General features: G+C 56.1%; 1 protein-coding gene across 6 annotated transcripts in view; it reads left to right on the top strand.

Annotated features, from left to right (window-relative positions):
- The window catches only part of SRCIN1 (SRC kinase signaling inhibitor 1), a 155,944-nt gene that overhangs the window by 19,441 nt on the left and 121,465 nt on the right, over window positions 1–15,038 (top strand). For 5 of the 6 annotated variants that reach the window (XM_067541185.1, XM_067541179.1, XM_067541182.1 and 2 more), the window contains one exon: window positions 13,917–13,979. The exons of the other annotated variant lie outside the window; for it this stretch is intronic. Coding sequence is in view for 4 of the 5 variants with exons in the window: in XM_067541179.1 (XP_067397280.1) it covers window positions 13,917–13,979 (63 nt within the window). In the remaining variant the exon portion in view is untranslated. The remainder of the gene's footprint in view (window positions 1–13,916; window positions 13,980–15,038) is intronic. 6 annotated transcript variants of the gene reach the window in all.

Below are 15,038 nucleotides of genomic sequence, written 5' to 3'. Positions count from 1 at the left end.
GCTGGCTAGATTTATGGGCTTCCACCTCACAGTTCGTCTGATGGCTCAGGTCCAGAATCTTCCTGGCTTTTTTGTTGAGTCTTCACAACCCTTCCATGGGCTGCAGATCTGTATCCTGCTCAGGATCTGGCCCGGGACTCGTGTCCCGTAAAGCCACTGTCCCGTCCCATTCCGCCTCCTGGCCCCTCTCCTTACACTCAAAGCCGTAGCAGCTTCGTCACCTCAGCCATTTAAAACCAAAATGGACAAAGTGCCAGAGGGAAGAATCCTGGCCTGGATGCAGGTGGGGTCTCATAAGGATATTTCCCTCCAGGCCACTGATTGGGATCTCAGTCCATGCCCATCCCATGCAACATTCAAAGGGACCCTGCTCAGACATTAGTCACTGACCATACCTTGGGGGTGCTCTAGCTTCTGCAATTCCCAGCTGCCCATGCGCCTAAGCAAATGATCCTGAGGCAGGCTGCGGGATAATCCGCTGCTTACTTGTTTCCGGCTGCGTCTCAGCCATTGAGTTGGGAACGTTGACAATTTGCGGCTCCTCCAGCAGAGCATTTTCCACAAGTCCCTGCCAGGGAGAGCCAAGCTGGTGTGACGGACCAGTGCCTTGTAGCTTCCAACCTCACATCATCTCTCTGTTCCCCGGAACACGTGACACTTTCCTCCATGAATGCCCTGTGATTACAGGCATCAAAATCTCCTCCTGGATGCTCTTCACATTGTTCTCATGTAATGGCCTCTTCATCAGGAGAAGGTGAGGGTGGCAGGGAACCTAACCCCTGGACTTCTGGCTCGAGAGATTATTGCAGCGGGGGGGGGATTTTTGGTTTTCATATGAACTTCGAACTGATAGAGCACCAGTAACGATATTGTATCTGCAGATCTCTCAGTTCCAATGGACTAAGCCCAAATGGATTGTGTCAAAAGCACTTGGGCAGCTTGAAATGTTAGTCCTGGGCCAGGAGGCTTGGTATGGGGAAGGAGGAGCATGGGGGTGAGTTGCTGTTATAAAATCCCAGAGCCAGCTGATTGGGTTTTGACCCACATTCTTTTCCCTTCCGCTGCCTTTCATCCCAAGATCCCCTAGCACTCAGCAAGCCTGTCGTTCATTACAGCCCGAGGGGGCAGGCAGGTGTGTGCTGGAGAGAGGTGGAGTGATTGTCCAAGGTCACGCAGCAAGTCACAGGCTGAGCTGGGGACATAGGGTCTTGACAGGAAGGACGGTCGGTCGCAGTTAAGGCACCGGAGTGGGGTGCGAGAAAGGGTTAAATTCCCAGCCCTGCCACAGATTTCCAGTGTGACGCTGGGTGAGTCACTTAGCGTAGTATCAGGGTAGTATTTTCAGAAGCATCTAAATGACTTAAGAGCATAAGTCCCCTGGACTTCCCAGTGGGATTTAGGTGCCGTAGGCACTTTTGAAAATGTTAGTCTTGATCTCGCTGTAAAATGGGAATAATAATAATACCTCCGTGGTATGTCTCCTCTCTTCAGATTGTATGCTGTTCGGGGCAGGGACTATCTCATCCTGCATACGTACAGCGCCTAGCACTTTGAGGCCTTGATCTTTAGGTATGTCTACGCTGACGGCAGCGTATAGAATACAGACACTGCACCCCAAGCCACCACGGCTATAAATAGCTGTGACTATGGTAAGGCACGGCGTAGGCGGGCAGAACAGAGTGCCCTACGTGCCTGCATCTCCCTGGATATATTTCCTGTGAGGCTCTCTGCACACCCAAGCAGTGCCTCCCACCTCCATGCTGCTGTTTTTAGCCGCGTCGCATCCCCTCGCCTCCCGGGTGTCAGAATCTCTCCCTGCCACAGGGAAAGGCTCCGGCCGTGAGGGAGGAAGGTCTTTCACAGAGGCGTATAGCTACACGTGCAGCGCCTGTGCTCTGCCCGCCGCTATAAGTGTAGACAGGACCTTAGTCAGGACCTCTCGGCACGACTTTAATAAGAGAAACAAGTTTTGGTTCCCTGCCTAGTGGAGAGTTGGATGGAGAAGCCATTTCCTTGCCTTGGGAAAGGTCTCTACCAACCCGCCCCACCTTCCCCGCTGTCTCCGCAGGCTCTGAGCAGGGCTGGAAATACCATCCATCTGTCAGAGAAGAGGAGGCAGCGAGGCCTGGGCTGAATGACACAGTAATAGGGTGCGAAACAACCGCCTGTCAGTTGACTTCCTTTCCGCGGCTGCCATTACGCTTGGCACGGGTAGAGTCAGAGAGGAATCAGCCGCCCCTTCCCCTGCTATTTGGAGCAGCGCTGTCATGGCACTCCCGGCGTTTTATTTGGCTGGGCGGCTTCATGTTAATGAACCAGGCTCCTGCTCAAAATCAAAGTCGTTTTGGATCTTTGTGCATGGAAAAACCCCGCACTTTTCTCCTTTGATTAGAGTCCAATCTTGGAGGGCGGGAGGGAGGGCGAGATGCGAAGGCTCTGGTGAAGTGTCTGACCCCAGTGCAGACGGCAGGCTGGCACTGGGTGTGTTTGTCTAGGCCCACTGTGTGATGCTGGAATCTCTGCAGTGCCAGGCGTGGAAAGCCACTCACGTGGAAAGCCAAGGTTTGGAAATGACCACTGAGGTCTGACCCTACAATGCAGCTCCAAGGGGGAGGGGGTGAGAGTGTTGGAGGCGACTGTGTCCCCTAGAGGGTTGGCTAGGTTGGACCTAGGTTCTATTCCTGCCACTGGCAGTTGGGCAAGTCACTTAACCTTTCAGTGCCTCAGTTTCCCCATCTGTAAAACAGGGGGGATGATGTCTAACTCCCAGAGGGAGGGAGTTCATAAAGCACATTGAGATCCTAAAATAAAAGGCACCGTGGAAGCTCAAAGCACAGTGTTCTCGTGAAACCGGATGGCAGATGCACCACCAGCGAGGCAAAGCTTGGAGGAAATCCCCAGGGCGTGGCAAACCTTCAGGCCACAGCGATCACTGCCAAGTGGCGCGCTCGGCCTTAGAATGTTTCCTGTTAAGTTGGCAGGGCTGTGGGGGTGGTTTTTTGGGAAGGAGAGAAACCAGCTGACTGCGTGCGAAGCTCTGCTCCCTCTGTGGTCCGTGTCTCCTCTTGGCAAGAGAGAAGGCGGGTGGGAAGTGCCGACTTCTCCAAGGAAAGCCGGCCGTGGCGCTGGCTGTGGGGATGTGAACTGGCTGGCAGAGGGGATAGCTGGTTTTGATTTGTTGACCTTCAGGGTAAAGTCTGCAAGATCAAAGCATGTGACCAGGTGCTCGGCTGCTGTCTTTTGTCTTCTGCAGAGCCCAGGCTGGAGCCCTCCGCTGCCTCCCGCCGCTGAGCCTCATTTCTTCCCCCTTCTTTTTCTATTTCTGCTCCCTCGCCCCCATCCCCAACTGTGCAGCCAATATCCTTCTGGTCCAGGAGACTTGAGAGGGGCTCTCTCAGACACATTGATTGTGCCAGTGTTTTCCTTTTGTCTGAGTTTGGTTTCCACTGCCTGGCACCCTGAAGAGAGGAGACAGTTCTTCAGGCTGTCTGGCCTGTTTGCAGAAAAGGACAAGCTGGGAGCACCTGGGCATCTCTTGCCTAATCAAACCCCTGCCCCTGCAGTGGCCTCTGGTGTCGGTGGCACCACGGGGCGTGTCGACAACGCAGCGGGGAGGCGTGATTCTCAGCACAGGTAGACAAATAGCAGTGTGGACATCGCAGCAATCAGGTGGCTTGGGCTAGTGACCCGAACTCGGACCCAGGGGATCAGGCAGGCTTGGACTCGGGCAGCTAACCTGAGCTGCACCGCCCTGTCCGCACAGCTATTTTCAGCCCGCTAGCCCAAACAGAGCCAGTGCGAGTCTGTCTGCCCACGCTGGGAATCCCACCACCCAGCTGCAGTGTAGACGTAACCTTGGTCTCTCCTCTCCTCTGCCTGTGGCACACGTCAGTTCGGTCTCCTGAGAGCTGGAATGCTTTAGTCAAAGTGGCTGGGTTTTAGCACGGGGGGATCTGGATGAAGTGAAATGGCCTGTGATGTACAGGTCACACTAGTTCTAATGGACCCTCGGGCCACTGTGAAACTAGGAAGTGCTGTGGACAGGTCAAGGGAGAGGGGAAGGATGGGCTTGTGGTTACGGCAGGGGCTTGGAAGATCTGGGTTCAGTTTTGGGCCCTTCCACCAACTCTCTCTGTGACCCTGGGCCTGCCACTTAATTTCTCTGTGCCTTGCTTTTTCCCATTTGTGTCGGGGGGGTGTAAATGAGTGCCCCCTCCCCGGCATTTCTCCCACCCGGTGGGAGCCCCTGGATGTGCCCAGTTATAAACACTGGACGGCCCCACCTCAGGTCCCCTGTCGCTGGTCCATGCTTTGTCCTTTCTAGGCCTTCTTATATTTCTTTACGAGGGGAGAACCGAAAAGGAGACCAGTGTCCCAGTGTGGCTGAGAATAAACTCTTCCCAGGCCAACTCAAAAGAAGAAAAGGTCGGCGACACCCTCTTAATTCAAGAGGAGCCCAGGGAGCAGATTCACAGGCGTCCATCTGGCCGGGTCGCCAAATCCGGCTCTCCCTCTCAGGCGTACCCTCGTAGGGCTGGGGCTGGGGGTCTCGGATATGGGAGTTCCTCCTCCTGTTTCAGGAGCCAGTCCAGCCGCTTCTGGCTCTGGGCGTCCTTCCTTCCTGCCTCCACCCCCGTGGACGGCAGCTTCCTCCTTTTCAAAGGCCTCTTCCCTACCATGAGTGATTGCGTAGCGCAGTGCGGCTGCGTTAACAGGGCTGGAGACCTGGGTCCAGCAATTGTAAACCCAGGTTTACAAAGCAGTGCAGACGCTCAAACACCAGCGTGGAAACACTGAGTCCACAAGCCCCCCCCTTTGTCTTCTAAGATTGCAACTCTTCCGGGGGGGAGATGGACGGACACGACTGTCTCTCATACTGTATGGACGGTGCCCAGCGCCTTGAGACCTTGATCCTCGGGCTTGTCTGCGCTTAAAACGCAACAGCTGCCGTGCTTCAGTGAGAACACTACCTGCTCTGATGGGAGGGGACAAGTAACTGACCCTCCCATCGACCTCGTGCTGTGTACAGCAGGTGTTAGGCCGGTATTTTTCACACCCTGGAGAGACGTAGTCATACTGATGTAAAATCCTCATGTAGGCCGGGTCTTCGTTGGGGCTGTTGTGATCAATACAGATTTATAGTTGCCTGCCTTACTTTGGCATGGTGTCTAAAGCACTTTGATTCTCCTGCTGATTCTGCTCTGGGGTGGGGCAGAGAAGGGCCCAGTTTTGCCCCCCACACCCCCCACAGTCCTGGGAAGAAACGCATTGGAAGATCAGATTCTCAGCCCCGTTACTGTGCGGCTGTCGGGCAGCGATCTGAACAGCGAGCGCTGGTTCCTGGCCATCAACCCGGCAGGCCCATCTCCTCCTGTCCCCTGCATGCGCCGGTCGCCGGGGTGCCTGCAGCGGTTTCGGCAGAGGGTTTCAGATGGTGGGACCCTTTCCAAGGCACAGCTGGGGCGATTAGGATCGTTTTGCTCTCTGGCATTCCCTGTCTGTTTTCATTATCGCCTTTAATTTAGACATCTACCCTGCTGAGTGTCTCCAGCACCAGGCGACCTAGCGGGGATGGAGGGAGGGAGCCGTGCAGGAATGTATGCAGCTCAGGCAACGTGGGTCCGCACAGCCAGTCGTGTGTTCAGGGAGGGGAAGGCAGGAGGGAATCAGGGAAGCGCCTCCGGTGAGCCAGATCCAGTTTGGATGAGTCAGCAATGCAGAGAAGGGGGGTCAGCAAGGAAGTGGATGGAGCAGGGCTGCAGTGAGAGCCGGAAGGGAGAGCTGGTGGGTTGTGGTGTCCATCTCCTTGCACTCGCCGGTCGCAGCCCCCCCACTAGAAGGTGCATCAGAGCGATGGCTGCACTGAGACCTGCTGGGTTGTGCGAGGTGGTTGTGTTGCGCTGTAACCTGCGGGGAGGCGGGTGCAAGGGGAGTTAAACCTTGCGCTGAGCGCTAGTGGGTGTGCATGGTAAAGCCAGGTCTGTGGGACCCCGGCTTGCCGACTCAGTGCTTCAGAGCCCATGTTTGAGGGCGTTCACACTGCATTGTGAGCCCGGCTTTCCAGCTGCTGGGCCCAGGTCTCTCAGCTGCACTAACAGGTCCATACTGTGCTGCACAGACCTCCTGACTCGGGTCTGCAGCTCGACTCCCTCCCCCGCCCCACGTGGCTCGGATACCCCGGGGTGTCAGCAAGCGGCTACGCAGGATCCCCTGTAAAGGATCTGCTAGAGCAAAATCTGCAGCCAGACTTTTTTTGGAGTGAGGGGGAGGAATTAACTGCTGTTGTGCAGAGATGGGGCTGTGCGGGGAGGTGAGGGGGGAATTAGTGAAGCTTCTCCTGTGATTTGGGCTGAGCCGCTTTAGGCTGCTAGGATTGTCCCTGTTCAAACCAAGGGCAGTAAATGCTTTAGATGAGGAGGGGGGAGTTTGTAGGGGATGGGCTGTTAGCATGGAGACACCCACCCTCTCTGGCTGCGTGGAGAAAGCCGGGAGCGGGGTCCGGTTGACCCAGCAGTTCAGATTTTTCCCTGGCGCTCCAGTGCCGGTTCGGGTCAGGACTGCTGCAGCCCCAGCCTGGCTTTAAGAAGGCCCTAGGGGCCCTACTTCTCTTGCCAAGGAAGCCACCGAGCCCCCCCGGCTCGAGCTCGGAGCCTTGGGTGATTAACCCATCCCTGTCCGAGCTGCCACATCCACACACCGATTTTTAGCGCCCCAGCTCGAGTCCCGCTCGCCCAAGGCTGGCTCCTAATGGCAGTGCAGACATCCCCGCCGAGGGCACGCAGGCAGAGTTCTGGAGCGCCTGCCCTCACTAGCCCTACGCTGCCCTCCCCTTGCTAGCCCCGAGCCCACCTCGGTGTCCGGGGCGCGGGGGGGAGAAGATCCATAGCTCATGTTGCTAGCCCAGGGGCAGCTAATTTACGCCAGCGCTTATTTCAGTGTCCGGAACAGCCTCAGTTCCCTCCAGCTTAAAGCCACCTTTCTCCCCCCTGGGTTCAGCTTCTGTGCTGGGTCCCCTGGGGACACAACACCAAATCTCAACCCCCGCGTCCTGGCCCAGCCTGCACTGGAAAGATTCTCTAGGGTGGTAGTGGGAGGGGAGGGGTCACGGAGACTTTAAAAAGGCCTCCCCCCGCCCCCGGTATCCCAGGGCGAATCATCGAACCGGAGAGGTGCCAGTGCCCGGTTCCGCTGGCGCCCACTTCTCCCGCTGCAGTCTCTCCTCCTTGCTTCCTGCCTTCGGCTCTGCTGCTCCTTTATATTCAGCTCCATCCTCCCAGCCCAGCACAGCCACGTGAACCCTGTCCTCGCTGCCGCCCCTCTCCTGTTCAGAACGCTTCGCTGTGTGGTTCCGGTGCCGCTTCCCAGCTGCCCTTTGATTTAAAGAGCGGGGCTCTGGCGGGCGCCCGCTTGCGCGCAGGCCGATCTGAGCGCCGAGCCGTGCGAAATAGCCCGGACACGGTCATAAAGCAGAGAAGCAGAGAGAGAGGCCCGTGCACGGAGAGCGCGCGAGCGCGACAGGCGGCGCTGGCATTGCCTCAGGACGGCAGGATCTGTCTCATTTCAGGGAAATTAATGATTCCAACATAATTTGAAAAGCATTATATGGCTCATTAAAAACACATTGCCCAGACCAAACCGAGCGTCTGCCGGCTCCTAGGTCTGTTTGCCTGCTTCCCAGCCCTGCCTCCCTGTCCCCGGCCCGGGCATCCCTGCTAAATGGGGGCAGGACGAGGGGGTCGGGTTCTCACTGCCCACAGGTCAGCGCGTGGCAGGCTCTCGACAAGGGCAGCCCCCTCCCCCCACTTTTCGTCACTGGGGGAATATAAGGAGCTCTTGGAGGGTCTTGTTTTCTTCCCTCACCTGCTAATGGTCCTGGGTTGCTGGCAGAATGGCTGGAGGGTGGAGGGCTGACCTGGGAGTTAAAGCTGAAAGGGGGGGGAGCTGTTGTGTCCCCTGCATCATTCTGCACCACGGTATCATGGAGACCATGCCCTTTAGGGGAAGAGAAACCGCTTGAGATCAAAGGCCAGTGCCCAGCCTATCTTGCAAGGGTGGTAGGCGGATAGTCACCGCCACTGCACCCCAGCTTGTCCCCATCCTCCCCCGTTTGTACCTAGACCCCCTTTTCCTCTGGGGAGGGTGAAATACCCTGCAGCGCCCTTCGCCCCGCTTGAATCTGGAGGCTGTCACTGCTGTGGGTGGGCCGCAGAATTTCTACACGTGCCCTGGGGCAGGGGCTGGGCTGTGGGAGCCGGCCCGGCTCCTTGTGACCCATGGGCCTGCAATCCGTGCTCTGCCACGTCCCCGGACCTGAGCCCTTCGCGAGGGTGGAGGGGGGGCGGTGTCGCTGGCAGCTGGCTCTCCACACGCCTTCCCCACGCAGCCGTGAAGCGCCCGTAGCAGCAGGCTCGGGAGCGCTGGGCGAGCCGCCACCCGTGGGAACGCTGGAGGCTCGTTCGCAGTCGGAGCATTTCTCTCCCGGCGGCTTTCTGCTGCGGCGCTGATTTTTCTTGGGGAGGTTTTTAAATGGTTCCCGAGGTCTCCACAGGGTGAAGAAAGCTAGCCATTGCTCCCCCCCACATCCCCCCGCCCTCCTTCCGCTCGCTTGTAGGCTCTCTCCCTTCCCTTTCCACTGGAGCTGTATGGAGCGGGGGGAAGAAAATCAAAGAAGAGAGCAATTTGGGATTTTTTTTTTTCAATCTTTTCTCATCCTCTGCACTGTGTGAAAACCCAAGCCTCTAAAGGACACTCAAGGACACTGCGAAGGAGAGACGTCCCCCCCCTCCTCCCACATCCCTCCTTTCTCCGGAGGAATGAAGAAAAGCAACCCGCAGCTGTTGCCCCAGTAGACACCTCCTCCAACCCCCATCCCTCGCATGCTCCTTCCCCCTGGCATTAGCCCCTGCATGGCCAGGACTGTGCATTGTTTGCTGCTGGGTTTCCCTTCACTAAGGTGAGCACCGGTCTGCAGGAGCCGTGAGGCCCTGCGGCTGCTTGCGTTGCTTCCATTTCCTGGACCCCACCACACCCCAGTCGGGCCCAGACCTTGCTTTGTGGCTCTGGCTGGCTGCACAGGGAGGGAGCGGTCCAGCGCTCAGATCTGCCGTCTGGTGTGGTACAGGGGTAAATCAAAACCTCTGCCATTGGCTTTGTGATTGTCCATGGGCAAATTCCCCTTCTCCTGCACCTGTGGGTGGGGTTTATGGTGGGGCTTGAATGCAAAGCACAGCCCGGTTGCTTCGGATGCAGTCTCCAACCCCTGGCAGTTGTCCTGGATGGGAGTTTTGAAGAAGGGTGACTCCTTCCAGCAGAAACCAGCGTGGCGCGTGGTTTATGATTAGGGTCGTGATTCCAGGGGACTGCACACGTGCTTAAAGTCAAACGGGCTTCGCTGAATCAGGGCCGGGAGTGGGAGGACTGAGACTCAGGATTCCTGAGTTGGTTGCTGCCATTGTGTGGCTGGATGACCTTGGGCGAGTCACTCGGCCTCTTTGTGCGTCTGTTTCTCAAGCAGGAGCGGGATGCTTAATTAATAATAATTAGCACACTTCATTTTGGATCCGAGCCCTTCCTGAAGGAGAATCAGCATTATTTCCATGTCACTGGTGGGGAAACCGAGGCACAAGGCAGGGAAGGGACTTGCACAAGGTCACATAGTAGCTCAGTGGCAGAGCTGCGCCTGGAACCCAGGAGTTCTGTCTCCAGTTTGGTCCTTTTTTGACCACACTGTTCTTTGAGACCCGTGGCTAAAAGATGCAACGGCAGGGCATGGCGGCATTATTGCAAACTGGAAATTCCCACACTCGTCTCTTCTTTCCCCTCCCCAGCCAAGCAAATCCCAAGAAGTGAGTCGGAGACCTCAGGGTATGAGAAGGCGTCTCTCTAATATTCTCCACTCCCCTTCCACGTGGCATTCTGAACCAGAAAGGCCTCGTTTCCCCCCACACTTGTATAACCTACAGACATTGGTGAGCCCCCCTGTCGGCACAGAGCCTTAACAGCAGAGGCCGGGCTCTATTACTCCATTCCTGCTGCGTGAGGGAGAGAAAGGATGGTCTTGCGGTTATGCCACAGGATGGGCTCAGAAGCGCAGCGTCCAATTTCCTACTCCGCCACCTGCTCCGTGTGACCTGGAGCAAGAAACTTGGTCTCTTGGTGCCTCAGTTCCCCATCTGTGAAATGGGGATAATGATAGTTCTTCCCTCCCACCCTTTGTTGGTCTAGTGTGTCTGGACTGTAAGCTCCTTGGGGCAGGGTCTCTCTTGTTCTGTGCAATAGGGCTCTGATCTCAGTGGTGGGCTCTAAGGTGGAAGTGAGGGGCCTAAATACCTTTGAGGATCTGGGCTCAGCTGCTACCATAGTAATTATGACAGCTACAACTACTCTCCTAGCACATTATGAAGCATCCCATAAATAATTAAACCTGAGCTACAATCGTCAAAACAAATGAGCAGATGTGTTTAGGGAGGCTTTCCCATTGTTTGGCTGCGTTTCCCCCCCACCGTGTTTTGTTTGTTGACATGTTACTTTGCCAGAGAGGTTTGTCTGAGAGGTTTTTAATGGTTCCCGAGGTCCGTATAGGGTGAGGAAAGCTAGTGATTTTTCACTTCACATGCCCCCTCCTTTCTCTCCCTCGCACTCTCTCTCCATTTCCTTTCCACTGGATCTGTATGGAGGAGGGAAGAGAGCAATTTGGGGGTTTTCAACCTTTTCTCATACACCTGCTTAAATCCTATTCAAATGTGTGTCCTTGTCTTCTTATCTTGTGTTAGCTAACAGCTGGTTACTAACCGCAGGTAAAATCTTAGTAAGGACCCTGCAGTTTGTAGCTTTCACACATGTTAGCAGGTCAAGGGAAAGACTACGGGGGAGCCTCGGGGTTACCTGGACCTGCTAATGTGTTAAAACCACAAACTGCCTTGTCTTCACTAAGTTTTACCCCCTGTTGGTTCCCACGTGTTAACTAACACGTGCTGAGACACACCCGTTTCCTAGTGCGGACGCTCCCGATGGGACTTGTGTGTGCTTAAAGTGGCGCATGGGCTGAAGTGCTGAATCAGGAGGATGGACTTAATTAGTTGCTTCTCTGCTGATACATAGCCAGATTCTCCCGCCGGCGTCCCAACCTGCCTCCCTGCCAGACAAGGCCCACAAAGCATGGGAGGAGAAATGGGGCCACAGAGTGGAAGTGATTTGCCCAAGGTCATGCAGCAGCTCAGTGGCAGAGGGGGGATTAGCACCTCGCTAGCCCCAGTCCAACACCCCACTCACTGGGCCATGCTGCCACTAACATAGGCCATTAAGATAACCAACGTGGTGATGGCTGCAGTGTAGATTGGGTCTCACTCCAAGCAGTGGATCAATTTATTTATGTTGTCCCGGGAAAGGGGCTTTATCATGACCCTTGGCTTTATTCACTGGCCTAGTTGCATCCTCCCTGGTGGGAGGGATGAGATGCCTGGAAAAGGCCCTGGCCTGCTTTGCCACTTGCCTGAACCCACAGGGCCGTGACCCAGAAAGGCAGCGATGGAAAGAGTGAAGCCCCTGTGAGGACACCGGGGATCAAAGGGGGGCAGCGGAGGGGGGAGAGGAGACAAGCAGGGACAGCAGTGACGGATGAGCAGAGCAGAGCTGTTTCCTGGAGCTGGGTGCAGTGCCCCCCCCCCAGCCCCTAAAGAATGAGGCTCTTGTGAGAGCTGAAACCTCTTTGTCCGTCCCCCCCCCATGAGCCACACAGCCTCGAAACGCACAGAAGGGAGAAGAAAACAACCACCCCAGTCCCTACACACAAAGGATCAAAGGAGGGCTGGGGCTGTGGGCCTGGCATGGGCTTGCACTCAGCAGCCTCCCCGTCCAAAGACTCTTTAGTCCTCAGGCCCATCCGGCAGCTGCGGGGAGGGTCCTTTAACCCTCTCGCCAAGTTTCCCTCCTCGGATGGGGGGGGGTGCCCACCCAGAGGGTCAAATACACGCACCCAGGGCTTCAAAGAGGAGCTTGTAATGGGAATGTCAGGGCTAGGCCAGCTTGGAGCAACACAATTCCATCGCTGGGATTGCCGAGTGGTTGCCAGGCAGCCGCGGTCAGAGTGGAGGGGGATGGGGGTGAGGGGGGGCGGCGTGTGGCATGATGGCCCCCGATGGCGACGCCACAGGGCCTGCCGTGACCATGGCAATGTCCAGCGCGGCGAACGGCAGGACTCCCGCGCGTCGGCGGGATGGCGTCAAACGAACCCGGCGGGTTTATTGCCACCTACCCTGCGATGCGCCCCGTCCCGACCGGGGTCCCCTCGCATGTGGGCCGGGGCAGACTGTTGCCCCCATGGCGGGGGAGGCAGAGGCAGCCCTCCGTGAGCAGCAAATTCTGGCGGCTAGTTCAGGCCCAGCTGCGTCCCGGCTCCAACTCGCGCGTCTCTATGTCCGGGCGTGGTGGGGTGCCGCTGTGCGGATCCCCAGAGCTTCACTGTATTGTGAATTCTCTGTTGGATAAGGACCCTCCGAAGAGACCGGCTCAGCCTTGGATAGCTAGGGAAGCTAAGGAAGAGGATGCCGGAGGATTTATTACAGAGAAGTCGCAGGGAGCTTGTCCAGACCGTGAGGGAGTGTCTGGTACGTTTTGTGACAGTGGCTCCCCTCAGGATGACGTGGCCGTCCTGGGGTAGGATCGTGCTCAGCAGGGAGTGACTCTCTCCGTCCGGTTCTTCCTTTGCTCCCCGCTGTGTTCTGGTGTTAACAGTGGATCTGCATCCGCTTGGTCCCTGGTGCCTCTCTGTAACGCCGGCCACGTGGCGGTTTCGTTAGCGCCTTACAAAGCATGCGCCGAGTTCCCGTGTGCATGTTTCTGGGCCAGAACCGCAGAGCTGGGAGTCTGAATGGGTCAGTGATTCCCCCGTTCCTGCTGCCTGGGGCCAGGTCCTCTGCTGGTATAATAGCCTTGTTGATTTCAGTAAAGCCATAGCGGCTATGTCAGGTGAGGATCTGGCCCCTCCTTTTTAAAGGTGTCTATGGAAAGGGCTGTGTTTTCCTAACCTGCTCCCCCCGTGTCTAAGCGTGTATACACAGCCGTATCCCAAAGTGCTCGTGCGCGCACACCCACACACGTGGAATGGGCCATCTGATCCAGCAACAAAGTTTTTCTGTCAGCCAACTTTTTGGGTTTTTTTTTTTCCCTTCGAATCCCCTGGGCTTAGAACAAGAGGCACCGTCTGACTGGGGGTTAATGAAAAGCAGGAACGTTAATAGAAGTCATCCGGCTCCAACCGTCTCGTGTCTGCACAGGGAGCTGTGTCTGCGTGCAGGCACCTCTCCCTTCTGACTACCAGAGAGCTGCATTTATAGCGTTTCCTGGCTTTCCTCCAAGTGCCTGGCTGTGTCTTTGGTTCCACTGCCTGCCCGGTGACTGCTCGCTGTAGCTGTGTGAAGGGATCAAAGCAGGCCATTGACTCTCTGGTTGCTGATGTACAAGTAGGGCTTCTGAACCCTGGTTCATGTAGTGCTCTTCTGTTTGTAGCGCAGGCGTGTGTGTGTGTCCGTGTGTGTGCATGTTTTCCTCGGTGCGGGAGCAGTGTGTGGAAAGGAGGGAGCCGGCCACCTGGGCTTGTGAGTGTGCATGGTACCTTGTGTGTACGGTGTGTATGTGCGTATGTGTGTCGTTCTCCTTCCCCACTCATGACATGTAGACGGTGCTGAGCCGAGACCACAAGCCGCAACCCTATAAAGCTACTATAAAGCCGTTCTCTCCTTCCCATCTTTCGCTGCTTTTATTTAATTATCGGATTCTTTCGCCTGCTGCTCTTTTGTTTTCTCTCCTTTTAGCCTGATTTATTCGTTTATTCTCCCCCCTCCCTCCCCATCTCTGGCGAACTTTGCCTTCTGGGTCGTGTTCATTCATGAATTTCCTCCTTTCCTGTCCTTAACCAGGGTTCGATCGAGTTGCAGGTGGAAAGAAGCCAGGACTCTGTTCCCTTTGTTTAAAGTCACCAGGTTAGTAAATCTGGGCGGGGGGAAGAGGACTGGCCGTGTCCCCCCCCGGCCCCTCGTGTTGAATGTTTAATGTTTCATCTCCACCTCCCTCCCCCACCCTGAACTCTCTGCTGACTGTTGTCAGCTCACTCAGCACTAAACCCTTTCCAGCTGTTCTCGGCTACGCTCCATGGGAAGCCTGTGGGCAGTCGCCTGACCTGGGCACCATCTTTTCCAATACAAAGGCCGGCCGTGCAAAGGCAGCACCTGTTCCTTGTTGATGTGGGGGAAGAGCCTGGAATGCGGGTTTTTTTATGGGGATGGGCCTTGATTTGTGTTCCACGTTGACACCAACGCCCCAGGTGGAGAGGGCAAGTTGATGCAGGGTCCCTGCTTGGAATGTCCTCTTGCGTTCTCCTAGCTTTCGCTGGAAACACCTGGGCTCTTCCCCAAGGGGTGGTCTCTGGTTGTCCCACCCTGTGGCAGATATTGCTGCAGATGGGGATGTCTCTGTGGGAGGAGGATACAGAGACAGAAGCCAGCCGGCTTCATGCTCAGAGGCAGAATCCTTACTCAAGCGGTTGTGGGGACATGCCTGGCAGGGAGGGTTAAAAACAAAAATAAGAAGAAAGCGAAATTCCCTGGAGTCTGTTCAGCAGCAGCCCCTGCTGGGTCTGTCAAAATAGATTTTATTTCTGGGGCATCTGTTGGCCTCCTGCATTCCGGGTGTTCTACCTTGCAGAGAGACGGCGGAGAGGTGTAAACTGGGGGCTTTTTAAAGTGAAAACTGCGTTAGAGTCTTGTCAACCAGGAGCAGCGGCTAGGATTTCAAATAACAGTAATGTCTCCAAACCCATTGCGTCACGCTGCCGTGTCAGCCGTCAGAAAACGTGCCTCGATCCCGAACTCATGGTGCTCCAGTGCTTTCCGTGTCACCTCCTGTGTCCCCTTCCCAATAGCCCTCTAACGGGTGGATATCTGTGATCTCACCCTCTGAATATCTGTAAGGGGGGAGACAGGACCTACAGCTCACGCTGTGTCTTGTCCTTTGCCTTGTCTCTCTTATAGTGTGGATCCAGA

This window comes from Emydura macquarii, unplaced genomic scaffold, assembly GCF_026122565.2.
Source record: "Emydura macquarii macquarii isolate MOO-44397 ecotype Brisbane River unplaced genomic scaffold, CSIRO-AGI_Emac_v2 contig_629, whole genome shotgun sequence".
Classification (NCBI taxonomy): domain Eukaryota; kingdom Metazoa; phylum Chordata; order Testudines; family Chelidae; genus Emydura; species Emydura macquarii.
The sequence above is the reverse complement of the archived record's forward strand: the minus strand, read 5'-3'. Positions and strand labels throughout refer to the sequence as shown.